Below are 13,128 nucleotides of genomic sequence, written 5' to 3' on the forward strand. Positions count from 1 at the left end.
TCATAAGATAGAACCTGCAGACATGTGGAACATGTTACAGAGCCGAGTCATTTTCCTATATGTATCGACTCTCAAACTTCAAAGTCTGCTGCTGAACTGAGTTAATGAGCCGGGTTACTTTGTTCCCTGTAGGGAGAGTTGCAAACTACTAACTAGTAACTGCCACACTGACAGTAGTAATCAATAGCAAATATCCTAACAGGCTTCAGAGTATGCAGGACCGCTCTCTTTCCTGAATTATTATGATAATCATTATCACAGAAAAAAAAATATAATCAGAATATTCCCAAAATTCACACTATATAAGATATATTGTAATGTACTGCAAACAGATTAAACAGTTTATCTTCTCAAACATGACATGCTATAAGCAAATCCATTTACAGTTTTATTTATTTACAGTTGAAGCTAGCCAGGGGCACATTGTTAACTAGATTAACTAACTACAGTCGGTTTCCAGGTTGCCACTTCAGTAAAAATCAATTTGCAAGAACAGCCACTGTTTTGTGTTTCCACACTTTGTGAAAGTCGGGCTTTCAGGGCAGTGAGGCGGCTCTTTTCTGCTCTTAACTGGGAGTTAAGTACACTCCAGCAACTGCAGTAAAGACAGTGTTGCTGAAAGATATTAGTCTTCGTCCCAAAAAGCCCGGCATTACAATATACTGCGTTAAATATAAATACTCAGAGGAGCCGCAGAGGTTAGGTTAGGGTCTGATTTTTTCTCTTTTTATTTTTTTAAAATCTGATGATTATTAACCAAACCTTTGCCGCTAATGTTTCTCTGCTTAGTCTAAAATGTGTCAGATAAAACGTTTTCAACCAACCTCATGACATGGCTGGATTAATTGGCTAACTAACCAGCTCCAACTGATTAAATCTGCCAGGGAAGGTGAGGATTACTCCATGAAAAATCAGTGAGCACCACTTAAAAATAACTTTATATTAACACTATAAAAATTGCTGGGCCTTTAAAGTGTCCAGTATTTGGATTCAGCTGGGAGCTTTTCTCAGATTTGACTGACTTCCTATGGAATGAACCAAGCCGTTACTTCACCTGGTTGTGGACTAGAAATGAAATGTTTATAGAGGTAAATCTATCACTATTGTAAGCTTTTTCAATTTATTACATACTCAGTGTGCTGTATCTTTAATTTAGACATACTGTATCAGTCAGTTCTATTTGAATTAACAGATTGTGAACATCTGTTCTGGTCTCCTAAGCCTGAAATGAATAACCCATCCATCCTCAACGCAGCTGCAGAGAAGAGATGCAGCCTGTTTTTACCCTCAGAGCCATCTTAAGTTTGATGGTGGAGCTGGGCCCAGAATTCTTGAGGGGAAAACGCTGATTCAGCGTCATGTCCTTCTCCACCAGCAGGCTACTCAAAGGCACCGTCAAGTTACCCAGAGTGCATTTGTTCTTGTCGTCTTTTACCTGTGCAAAAAGCAAAGATCTCCTTTTAGAAATGTCAGTTACTTAATCTGCGTCAGCGTACGATCTTATAAAGAAAACAGATGTTGTCCGTGACATTTTGAAGAGTTACCTCCACCTCGAGCTCCTGCCTCCTCGGGTTATGGACCAGGAATGAAAAACAGTCTTCCCACAGGGGCTCCTTAGTCTTGTACCGGATCTTTATGGGCAGATAAGTAGCCATTTGCTGGTTGTTAATACAATGACAAATCTGATCTTATATCTCATATAACATTTATCCTCTGCTTGGTCTTCTACTCTCCACTCCAGCAGTTCTGCATCTTCTTTTAAACCCCTAACAGTACTTGATTTACACCTTGAGGTTTCTAAAAAGCCTGATTATTCAGCTTTACATGCATTTAACCCCAGACAACCAAACTCCTCACACTAAGTGAGGAGAGATTATTTTTATGGCTAAACCACCAACTTTACCACTTTACTGTATCAGTCATGTGACATAAGCTGAAGATGTAAGATGATCTGATAAAGAGATCTAAAAGTGCAAATCCATCAAACACTTCTTTGGCTTGGACTGGAAGTTTGTGAATCTAAAAATGTGGCTGAGTTTCTTTATGAATCATGTGTCAACAATCATGCAATCACAGAGTTAAAATTAAGATTACACAGTGCCACGGGGTTCGTTTTACACAAAAGCAATAACTCGGGTGTCCCGCTTTCATCCCAAATGTAATGACAAACTTTTGAATTTGATTTAATTTTTCTCACCTCTGTCTAAATTAGGGTCTAATGAGTAATTTAACAGCTCTCATCCAATTACTTCCTCTCAAAAAGTGAAACAGCAGTCATTCCAGCAGCCTCATACTGAAGCTGAGGATGGGCTCATGGTTTCATTGCTTCATTTTAAATCCAAAGTCCTGGAGCACAGAGCCAGTTTGAATATGAACGCAGGACTGTGTTCATACTCAAACACTTTCATAAGTGCAAACAGGCTCCATCGCAGTAAACCTCCAACAGCTCACGCCTGCAATAAAATCAGCCCAGCAGATCTTCCTCGTTTACATTTCCCTTCTGAATGCTAGGATAGAAATTTCCCGTGAGAAACAGCCAATCATCGTGTCAGACTGAAAGCTCTTAAGCTGTGCAGTTAACTGGGTGTTGGTGGTAGCAATTCCTCATTTAACGTTCTTTATTTTACAACAACAATTTCATTTCATCTCTTTTTTAATGCTACAGTCAGAAGGAAGTATATCGCTAAAAGAACGCCACAAATAGTTATATGTAATTACATATAACAGCTTGATTGCCCAGAAGTCTTTTTTATGACTTACTAAGTGACACATTATTCTACGAATAAAATGCACAATTGCAAAAAAAAAAAATAATCGACACAACATTCCAGGAATACAGAGCTACGATACAATGACACAGCATAATAACTTTAATGGATACTTCCACGACTCACCTTACTTTCAAGAGTTTTATGTCCAACTCTGAAATGAACATAAGGGCTGGGGTCGCTGGTATTCTTCTTAGCAGACTAATAGAGAATCAGACAGAAGAGTGTTAGCGCCATGTACCCCACTGTGGCACAAAAATCAACTGAGGGACAACATAATTGCACTCAAACATTCAAACAGCAGCTCAAGTGGAGACTCAATCAAGCACACAACGGTGAGAGAGCCTGTAGTTCAAACAGGAAGGAGCATTACCGTACATTCTGACAAGCAGGGCTGCAGGCAGAGCGGCAACCAAGGAGACAGCCGAGCTTTGTCTCCTCTGCGGGCTAAATTTAGCATGCTGGGCTTTGACAGCTACGTATTATTCAGTATTCCTCTCAGAATAATAATACCCTACATATCTACAGGCCAAGGTCTGTGACAACAGAGGAAAAGCCTTCATTTTCTCATCATCTAATCCATTCTCTTGAGGATGTCGCTTGAGTTTGACAAATGTTTCTCACCAGCATTACAATTAAGCCTCCCATTGAACATGCAGGCTGATAATAAAGACACTTTAACGCACCACGTATTGAACAGAAATACACAGAAATACTTTCACAAGTTTTTACATAATTCATACAATATCTGTTTTTAACTTGTTTAAACTACATGTCCAAAAGAATTGGGACACGCCTCCTAATCTTTGTATTCAGGTGTTTTTAGTCCCCAGAGCCACAGGTGATTAAAATCAAGCATGCAGTCTATCTTTACAAGCGTTTGTGAAAGAACGAGTCGTTCTACAGAGCTCGCTTAGTTCAAGGGTGGTGCTGTAACAACATGCCACCACTGCAACAATTTTCCTTCCTCAGATCAACTCTGTAGGAGTATTGTGCAAAGTGGAAGTTTTTAGGAATCACAGCAAGTCAGCCAGTCATAAAATGAGCATGTAAAGTTACAGAGCAGGGTCTCTGACTGCTGAGGAGGATCGTTGCAAATGCTCTGCTGGCTCTATAAGAGTCCAAATCCTCCTCTGGCATTAATATCAGCATATAAACTGTATGCCGGGAGCTTCATTTCATGGGTTTCTATGATCAAGCAGCTCCTCTAGGTGTAAAGTGTAGGCACCCTAGTACTTTTATCTGTATAGTAGAGATTCTGTGTTCTATGTATAAAGTGAACTGTGAACAAAATAAATTCTTTCTGTGAAGGTAGAATCTCTGCTGTTCATCTATATCCATTTTCATTTGTTTTTCCTTCATCACGCATGAGTTTAAATGTGTGATTAGAGAAAATCTCTTCTCCTCTGCTGGATTACAGTTTGCATCTTTTCAGTTATAACTGACTGATTCTGTTTCCTTTTTTGACGTTATCGGAGGAGGAAACAGTTTCCTGTGACTGATGCGGTATCAGACAGTGGAAGATGCAGCAATGCCTGACATGCATTGTTTGATTTTGTATGAAGTATTTTTGTTTTGCTGTTTATTATTGCTCTGTTATTAATAAATGAGAATCAGAATTTTGTGTGTATCATTTTCAGACTGTGACACGATGCTCATAGTGATTCTATTATGCACTAACAGAACCAGTAAGAGATTTTACATTCTGTCTATTATAAAAACTTTTACAGCCTACAATGATACATATTAACTTATAACCAAATCATATATATGTTTCTACATTTTTTTTTTCAAATTAAATAATAACTAAGAATAAAATAAAATCTTTTTTTTTAAATAATATGAAACATATGAGCCAATCAGCACGGGGTTTGTGCATTAGGGAGTCCCATTACACTCATGCTATACTTGATGCACACATGAGGACATAAAGGTCTTCATCTCATAGATTTTATAATCACAGTGTGCAGATAAAACTATACCCACTATTTTTTTAGGACCCGTCCGCACAGACTCTACACTGCAAGGGCACCAACTGTGCATATGTTCTCTGAGCAGTCAAGAAAGTAGTATAATAAAAACAGCTAAGTATCCCTGGTGTCCTCAGCTGTCCACGATCACAAGGGAGCATAACCCGGGGCCTCAGACTCTCACTGAAGTGCAAATGTAAATAAGTCAGGTATGAAATGTGCCCTAGAACAGTTGCCCCTTTTCTTGTTTGTCTTAAACACACATGTGAAAATAGTGCAGACATTTTTGGCACTTGCTGCTCTTTCCTCCTGTTTTCTGCATGCATTACAAACATGTGAAGACGTGCCCATTAAGATTTAACACATGACCTACTACACAGAGGCAGCATGGTGTATTAGCTCTATTTTTCAGCAACCTTGCTGTCCGGACTGGCTGGTGAAGCTATGTGTGTATGGCAGTTTACAAAAAAAAATCCCACAGCTTCCAATGCTTTAAGCTCTAAGTCACTATATGGGTAACGCACCCACAAAAACAATTTCACTTGAATAGATTTTTATCTCAGCATGGACAGGCTGAAGGAAACAACACGTATAATGGTGTCAGACTCACAGTGGTTTGAAATTCATTAGTAAGAAAATAAGATGCAGCAGCTCAGTCTACCATCCAGCTAGCAGCCGGCCCTGCTGCCACGGTGACACAGACTGAACGACTGAGTGCAACAACAAAACATTTGTACTCCTGCTGCCCTCCAGCACAATGCTTCAGTGAGTTTCACTGGCTCATATCAAACAAAGGGAGTGTCACAGTCAGTGCGATACAATAGGAGGCTTTAAACTTCCTAGAAGTAGGAAGGTAAATAAAAGGAAACGACTCGTGCTAACTAGAATTATGCAACACTGATTTTTGGAATGGTGCAACCTGAAACGTATCTTTTGTAACACACTAGATCATCTGTTCTGATCACTGGTAAACAAGATAATGAAAGCCGGTTTCTACTTCTACCAGTCTCCTCACAGCTGCATTCACATAACATTTACTTAGACTAATCTGTGTCACTACCTAGTGTCTACTTTATCTGTGTATTTGTCTGGCAAATATGAGCTACAGAAGAAGAAATGTGGAAATGCTGGCCCAACAAGCATCAAGTCCTTATCCTGAATTCCTGAGCTTTAACATGATCGGGTTCTTCAACACAAAGGCACAAAAGGTGTTCTCAAAACTGTATTGTTCTATAGATGTGCCATTGTTAACTGCCTTTTTAAAGCAATCAAGTGACCCATCATTTCACTTTAGAAAAACCTGAAACCAATATTGTACTTCTGCATGCAAAAGTAGGGAAAATATGACAACAATTCAGGACGGCACAACAAAGGCTCAGACAGTCAGTGCGATCATCCATCTTCATGCACATTTTTTCAAAAACCACAGTTCACTTTGCACGTTTGATAGCCATCACGATCACATGACTGGATGGTGCACTTGAGGACCGGCACAGGTGAGACACAGGGTGTACGTTCTGTACATGCAGTCCATTTTTCCCACATTACCTTCAGCGCCTTAAAGACTGAGACTTGCTTCAACCCGTCATAGGTGAAATCTGACAGGTTGCTCTTTAAGCCACAAGGAGATTTGGGGGAGAAAATCACACCCACAGTTAGTAGGACGGGAATGACTCGGCATGGGTAAGAGACATGAGGGGGGGGGGGGGAAGGCCCACAAAAAACGTGTTGAAATTTGTGCTGAAATATGAATAGCATGGATAACTGTTAGATAAATCAGACGCAGCAGATATTGGGCTGATATTGGAGCAGGGCATACAGCTAACAATGAAAACATATGTCAAAATAATGAGGATGTTCCCTATAGGGGAGACTTAAAGGTGCTGGATCTTTTTTAACAAGCTACAGACTTTCTGTATCTGTACAGCTATACACTAATGTGAAACATCATTATGAGCTCTGCCAGCGAGCTCTTTCTACGCCTGACATTTTATACTTGGGCCTTGAACTGAGCAACTGATTAAGAAGAATATGCTGCAGGCTAACTAGCAGGCACAGTATAGCTGAGTCCTTGAAGTGAAGTGTCTGCCTCATGTTACTGGTTATTTTTCAGTAAACATTCCTTCACAACCATGCAGCTAACGCATGCTTTAAGATTCATGTTTGCACGGGCTCAACCCAACCCAACATTGCATACCGCTACTGCTAGCACTATAAAGATGGAAAAGTACCGGGGAACTCACACATATTGTTTTATACTCTGAAGTATTGCTCTCACAAAAGACTAGGCCAGAAGCTCTCCTCTCACTTAAGTTTCCACAGCCTAAGCTGCCTGAGAAGACGCTCTTGGGTGAAGAGGAAAGAAAATTAAGAGGAAACGGGGAAGTTATGAGAACTGAAAGAGCTAAAGTATTTATATAATAAAGGTAAAAAAACAAACAAACAAACAAACAAATATCAGACAAGAGGTCAATTTGACCAATTTGGGTATTATAAAACATTTTCTAATCTCATTACATAAACGTCAAAAATGCATTTAGTCAGCAATTTGAAGGTTCAAGTTTATCCTCTAACAAAAGCAAAACAATATTGCCCAATATAGCCCTAACACAGAATCCTTGAGCTTTACCGACACTTTATTAGGTATACCTTGTGAGTACCAAGTTAGACCTCATTTTGGCTTCAGGAAAGCGTTAATTGATGGAAACAGTCCTCTGATTTTTGGTAAATACTGACATGATATTATCACACAGTCGCTGAAGACCGGCTGACTGAACACCGATCATGGAAATCTTCTGTTCCACTACACAAAAAAAGCTGCTCTATTGGACTGATATCTGGTGACTGTGGAGACCATTTGAGTATAGTTAACTCATTGTCATTTTCAAGGAACCAGTTTGAGATGATCTGAGCTTTGTGACATGGTGTGTTATCATCTAGGAAGCAGCCATCTGAAGATGGGTACGCTATGGTCATAAAGAGATGGACATAGTCAGCAACAATACTCAGGTAGGCTGTGGAGTTTAAATGATGCTCACTTGGTACTAAGGAACCCAAAGTGTGTCAAGAAAATCTTGGTTTCCTTTTTTTTAGGTCACAGGAGTGGCACTCAGTGCATTCAGAGATGCTGTTCTGAACACCTTGGTTGTAACAAGTGGTTATTTGAGTTATTATTACCTTCCTACCAGTTTTAAGCAGTCTGGTCATTCTCATCTGACCTTTGGCATCAACTAGGGATTTTCACCCAGAGAACTGCAGCTCACTGGATATTTTCTCTTTTTCAGACCATTCTCTGCAAACCCAGGAGACGGCTGTGTGGGAAAATCCCAGTAAATCAGCACATTCTGAAATACTCAGACAACCCTGCCTAGCATCTTTCTTCCCCATTCTGATGCTCAGTTTGAATTTGACAAGGTCAACTTGACCATGTGCACTTGCCTATATACACTGACCTGCTGCCATGTGATTGGCTGATATAAATGAGTTAAACAAGTGTACCCAATAAAGTGTCTGGTAAGTATATAATGTCCTGGAAAAAATATGAAAATGCTTTTTGTAGTAGACTAATGCAATCACTTCAGTCACAAATAAAAAAAAACTATAGTAAAAGTATGTGAATCTTTACTACACAGACCACTAATCTTTGCTGTTTTGGGTAAAGAACAAGAAGCCTGTGTAAGCCTAAAGCTATATTTTTGCACAAGCTACAGCGTCAAACTAAAGTGAGCATTGCATCATCTTACTGGCAGGTTCTTTGCCGAGTCCAGATAGACCACCAGCAGCGCAGATGACAGTCCGTCGTTGGCAAGGCTTCTGTCTGCACGCACGCTTTGCAGAACCTAAACATGAAGGACAAGTTAGACATGTTTTACAGCTGCAAATGCAGAGAACACGTCCTTGTGTTAAAGCGATGAAGCCTTATTGTTACATGCAGTACCTGGTCCAATTTCTCAGAAGTGGAGAGCAGCGATAGCCACTCCAGTTTCAGGTGGAGTTTCCCAGTAGTTGCTTCTTCAAGATCAAACCACTGCAACAATGTGGCCAAACAAGTACGTCAATATTTCCATTCAGTCGATGACAGGAACAAACCAGGCTTAAAAATCATTTGTAAAGCTTTTAGGAGCTGTGCTAAAACAGAACAATTTGGTGGTTTAGTTTACTGCGAAGATTTAGATGATCAGATCAGTGCCTATCTCAAATCTGCATGGACTCTCAAACACCTTAAATCCAAAGGTAACAAACTCATAATTACCTAATCATTTCTATCATTACTATATATCAGTCAACATATCCAGTGTTATTATAGTTAGCTAAACATAAACTAAAAAGTAAAACTAGAAGTGAAAATAAAACATTTAAGTACTACAATAAAAATAGAAACAGACTCTTGGTAAAAAAGTAACTGAAACACTTTTGTGAACTTTGAAAAGCAACTAATGGAAGTTAAAAAAAAATATAGTGGAAGTTTTAATATTTGTTACTTTAGTAAAACTTTATCAGAAATTGCCTGATTAGGCTTTGATGGACGTTTTTACTCATCAGACTCCAGATGTCTACAAGGCTGTGAGTCAACTGCTTTCAAAAGGTTCTGCCTCTGACATATGGCTACCATACCATAGTGATTAAAAAACTAAAAACTAAAACTCAACTTAATAAAAGCTGAAGTAAAACTAACAAAATAAACTCAAACAAGCAAAGTTGCTGTGCTCACCAACTGAAACTAAGCCGGCGTACTCTCCAATAATCCCAGTTTTTACAGGGATTATGTGTCACCAAAGTAACTTCGTTTAAGGCTGGCAGAGGTGAGTCGACATATAAAGTGTTAACGAGTGAACTTTAGAGTTGCTGGTGGGTGTCATTCATGGCTAAAGTCTGGTTAGCTGTTTACCTGTCACATCTTACTCCTTACAAGAAAGCAATATGACTGAGCCTGACGGTTACTTTAAGATGTATAATTTATACGCTTTAAAGTAATTAAACTGATAATATTATTGTGAACAAAGCAGCTTACCATATCAACTTTCTGTTCTTTGTGCAGCTCTGTCATATCAATCATGAGGCTGTAAATAAGGACAAATAATTATGGAAATTGGGACAGCAAACAGTAAAATCGCACCAATTAATCTAAACACAGGGGGTCCAGATATCGATTGACTGCTTTGTGTTAATAGCACTGGGTGTAGCATTACAGCCTTGGGGTAAAAATCAATGAATTTTGCCCTTGGGCCGGTAACTGGGGATAACACTTCTACACTTCCATTATGAGTAAACATAGCTGTATTTATCTTAATTTTGTTGACTATATGTCCCGCAATACATCAAAGATTGCTCTTACCAGTTATCAGCGCTGGTACACCAGAGCTTTGTTTTAAATGAAATAAGTGCAATAACATCTCAGCGGGTTAGGAAATGACAAAGACACTCACCTCCCCAGGAAGTCATCTTGGTCTGGATCCTCATCAAATAGCTCAATCTCAAGATGCTGACCTGAGTGCTCATACACCAGTGCCTGATGAACACAAGAACAAACTGAAGCTCATTCAAACTGGCACAGGAGGTCAATAAATAGATTACCTGTCATGCAAACCAGCAGGAGGTATAAATAAGACAAGTGGAAAACAATGGCACATAACAATGGGAAACAGACTAGCTTTTTCGGTGGCAACAAACGACCGTAAAAGCTCTTCCTGCTCTAAAAGACATCCCCAACTCTCACCTCGTACACTTCGTTCCACTTGGGATTAAGGCTTTCCTTAATTGTCTTGCTCTGAAACAGCTGGTTGCCGATCTGCAGGATACCATAGGGGTCAGACTTGCCTTTGATCAACCCTCCCAGAAATGTATCCTTCCCTTCTAGATCTTGAGCCTCCAGGAAGTGAATCCTTAGGACTCCCTGTGGAGCCATGCAGACACATGTGTTAAAGTCTGAAAAAGCTTATAGAGTTTATAAGACGTGAAGATTTCTGTAATGGGAGGACATTAGTAGTATAAGAGGAAACATGACTCATTACCACAATAAAGTAATAACAAAAATACTAATTCATTTCACAATTCATAATTTAGCAGACTTTATTTAAATGTGTAGTTTGTAAAAAACGCACCACAATAAAACATAACAGCTACTTTAATATTTAAGAAAAAGAAATGCAAATTTATGTAAATTTAATAAGCTAACCTTTTCTTACATACACATACATATACCTAGAATGTATTAGCATATATGTATGTGTATATATATATATATATCCCATGATTACCTGGATAAATAGAGGACTAATCTAGACTTTCTACTGCAGAATAGGGCTTTTATTTTGTTTAATTTTTCCATTGTCAAATGTTTTTCCTTTCTTTAATATTTAATAAAAACATTTGCCTGAAAGAAAGCAGTAAGAATTGCCACTGATATATAAAATCAGACCTGCGTTTATTTTCTTATTTTCTTGCCTAAGTATTGTGCGGCACATTATCTACTTTTAATTTTTCTACTGAGTTTTTAATGGATTAACATATTAAATGTCTTTATTTTAAAATACAAGGCCTTATTAACCTAAAAGTGATGGTGGATATAACAAGGCTACATTGTTATCATGGAAATCATTCCATCACATATGCTTCCTTGCCAGATGAAAGTCTAGTAAATAAAGATGACCATTAAAGTCAAGGAGGTAGGACCTGTTGCTCAAGGCTCCTTGGAAGTAAAATATAAAGAAATGAGGGGTGACTCAGAGTTTATCAAAGTACTGTATATGTGACGCATAGTACTGTATGTTGGCAAAACATCCTGCCGTCTGATATCAGAAAGACAAGTTCTTTGTTATCTTTTCAATGTCTCCTTTTTTTCCAAAGGCTGTAATGAATATATGATGTGTGGTAAGATTTTAGTTGTTTCTTTTTTATTCCTGTTTTGAACCCTTGAAACCTTTTTAAATATAATAAGGATGTGGCCTGCAGTGAAACTTTTTTCATTTTGTTGCCATGGATACAAGTTCCAGGAATACAACCTTTGCTGCATTTTTTATTGTTATGGTTCTTTAGTTTTATTCTGCGTTAGCACTGAGAATTAACTACAAAACCCTGGGAGATATTTTTTACTACTGACGAGCTTTAACGTACTAACCATGAGCTCCTCGTGTGAAACTGTCTGCTTACGAACTATTAAAACACTTAGAAGAGCAGCTCATCCTTATTGGATGTATTGTAACAAGTGCATTTGTACCTTTGGCATTGGAAAGCGCAGCTTGGCCAGCTCCACCGTTCCGACCAGTGGGATAGTGATTCGGTTGGGCAATACCAAATAACTGCAGATAATGTCTTGAATCAGACTGTCAGAGAAGCCACTGTAAATACAAGGGAGGAGGTGGGGATGATGAGAGAGGGGAGAAAAAAAAGAAAATAAACAGAATGAAGCGATAAATTATTTAAAAGACAATAAGGGTGCCCTTGGGTTATAAATGTTCTCTTTTAATCTAAGCATAGTTTAGCATGTTTCTGTTTAACATGCGCGACGACAGCAGGAAAATTGGAGTGAGTTCAAGCATGCTGCTGCTGTTAGCCAACAAACGTCTGAATGTCTGTCTGATCCACTAATGATTCAATGGTGAATGACAACAATGACAGTGAGGTCACAGGATGACATTTCCATCAGACGTTTCCTTTATTCATTTACTTACTGTGGCACAGCTGGAAAATTGCAATCATGGCTAGCAAAAAAAATCAAATTACAATAAAACTTATCGTGCTGGGTTATTGCTCAGCATGTCCCTCGAAGAATGGTTATTATTATTATGGGCCAGATGTCCATATATATTATAATGTGACCATTGTAATCAGGGGCATTTGTAAATTGTCTAAGACATCACCTGGAAGTGGATGTTTTCTGAGGACACCTATAAACACAATCTTTAAAATAGTCTGCAAAGAAAGAAAAGTACAAAAATGTAAGCTGATGAAAAGTGGGTGAATTTTTTTTAAACTAGACATTTGCTAACACACACCTGATGTACTTGTGCTCTGTGCTTTCTAGGTGCCCACCAGTGAATACGTACAGCAGCTGAGTAACAGCCTCTATGTAATTGGTCTTATAAATTTAGGAAACTTGCATCATTGGTGTCTTACTGAATTAGGCCCAAGATATTTTCAGGTCTTCAATGAAATGTTATTGTGTGATAAAATTTCAGTTTTAACAGTAAAACTCTACTTGCTACAGTGATCACTGCATGGAGAAACTACAGTAAACTCCATATTTAGTCAAAGTTTAACCTTTGGTTTTGTCATATAGAAATAACAACACAGAAATGTGTAATCTTTAACAATTAACAGTGTGTGTAATTTTAGACAAACAGAAACATAAAGTCCAAAAACTGCAGTGACAAGCTATCAAACTATAGCTA

At 38.5% G+C, this 13,128-nt stretch overlaps 1 protein-coding gene across 3 annotated transcripts in view; it reads right to left on the reverse strand.

Moving 5' to 3' along the window:
• esyt2b (extended synaptotagmin-like protein 2b) overlaps positions 1-13,128 on the reverse strand; it is a 38,644-nt gene that overhangs the window by 5,981 nt on the left and 19,535 nt on the right. Inside the window, exons 8-17 of one of the 3 annotated variants that reach the window (XM_026179802.1) lie at positions 11,955-12,075; positions 10,455-10,631; positions 10,165-10,247; positions 9,750-9,798; positions 8,676-8,765; positions 8,482-8,577; positions 6,287-6,349; positions 2,895-2,969; positions 1,545-1,631; positions 1,286-1,435 (exon numbers count right to left, since the gene is read on the reverse strand). In XM_026179802.1, coding sequence (XP_026035587.1) covers positions 1,286-1,435; positions 1,545-1,631; positions 2,895-2,969; positions 6,287-6,349; positions 8,482-8,577; positions 8,676-8,765; positions 9,750-9,798; positions 10,165-10,247; positions 10,455-10,631; positions 11,955-12,075 — 991 coding nt within the window. Of the gene's footprint in view, positions 1-1,285; positions 1,436-1,544; positions 1,632-2,894; positions 2,970-6,286; positions 6,350-6,981; positions 7,084-8,481; positions 8,578-8,675; positions 8,766-9,749; positions 9,799-10,164; positions 10,248-10,454; positions 10,632-11,954; positions 12,076-13,128 lie in introns of all 3 variants that reach the window. The other 2 variants (XM_026179801.1, XM_026179803.1) reach the window with 2 other exon arrangements.

This window comes from Astatotilapia calliptera, chromosome 9 (genome assembly GCF_900246225.1).
Source record: "Astatotilapia calliptera chromosome 9, fAstCal1.2, whole genome shotgun sequence".
In the NCBI taxonomy this organism is placed as follows: domain Eukaryota; kingdom Metazoa; phylum Chordata; class Actinopteri; order Cichliformes; family Cichlidae; genus Astatotilapia; species Astatotilapia calliptera.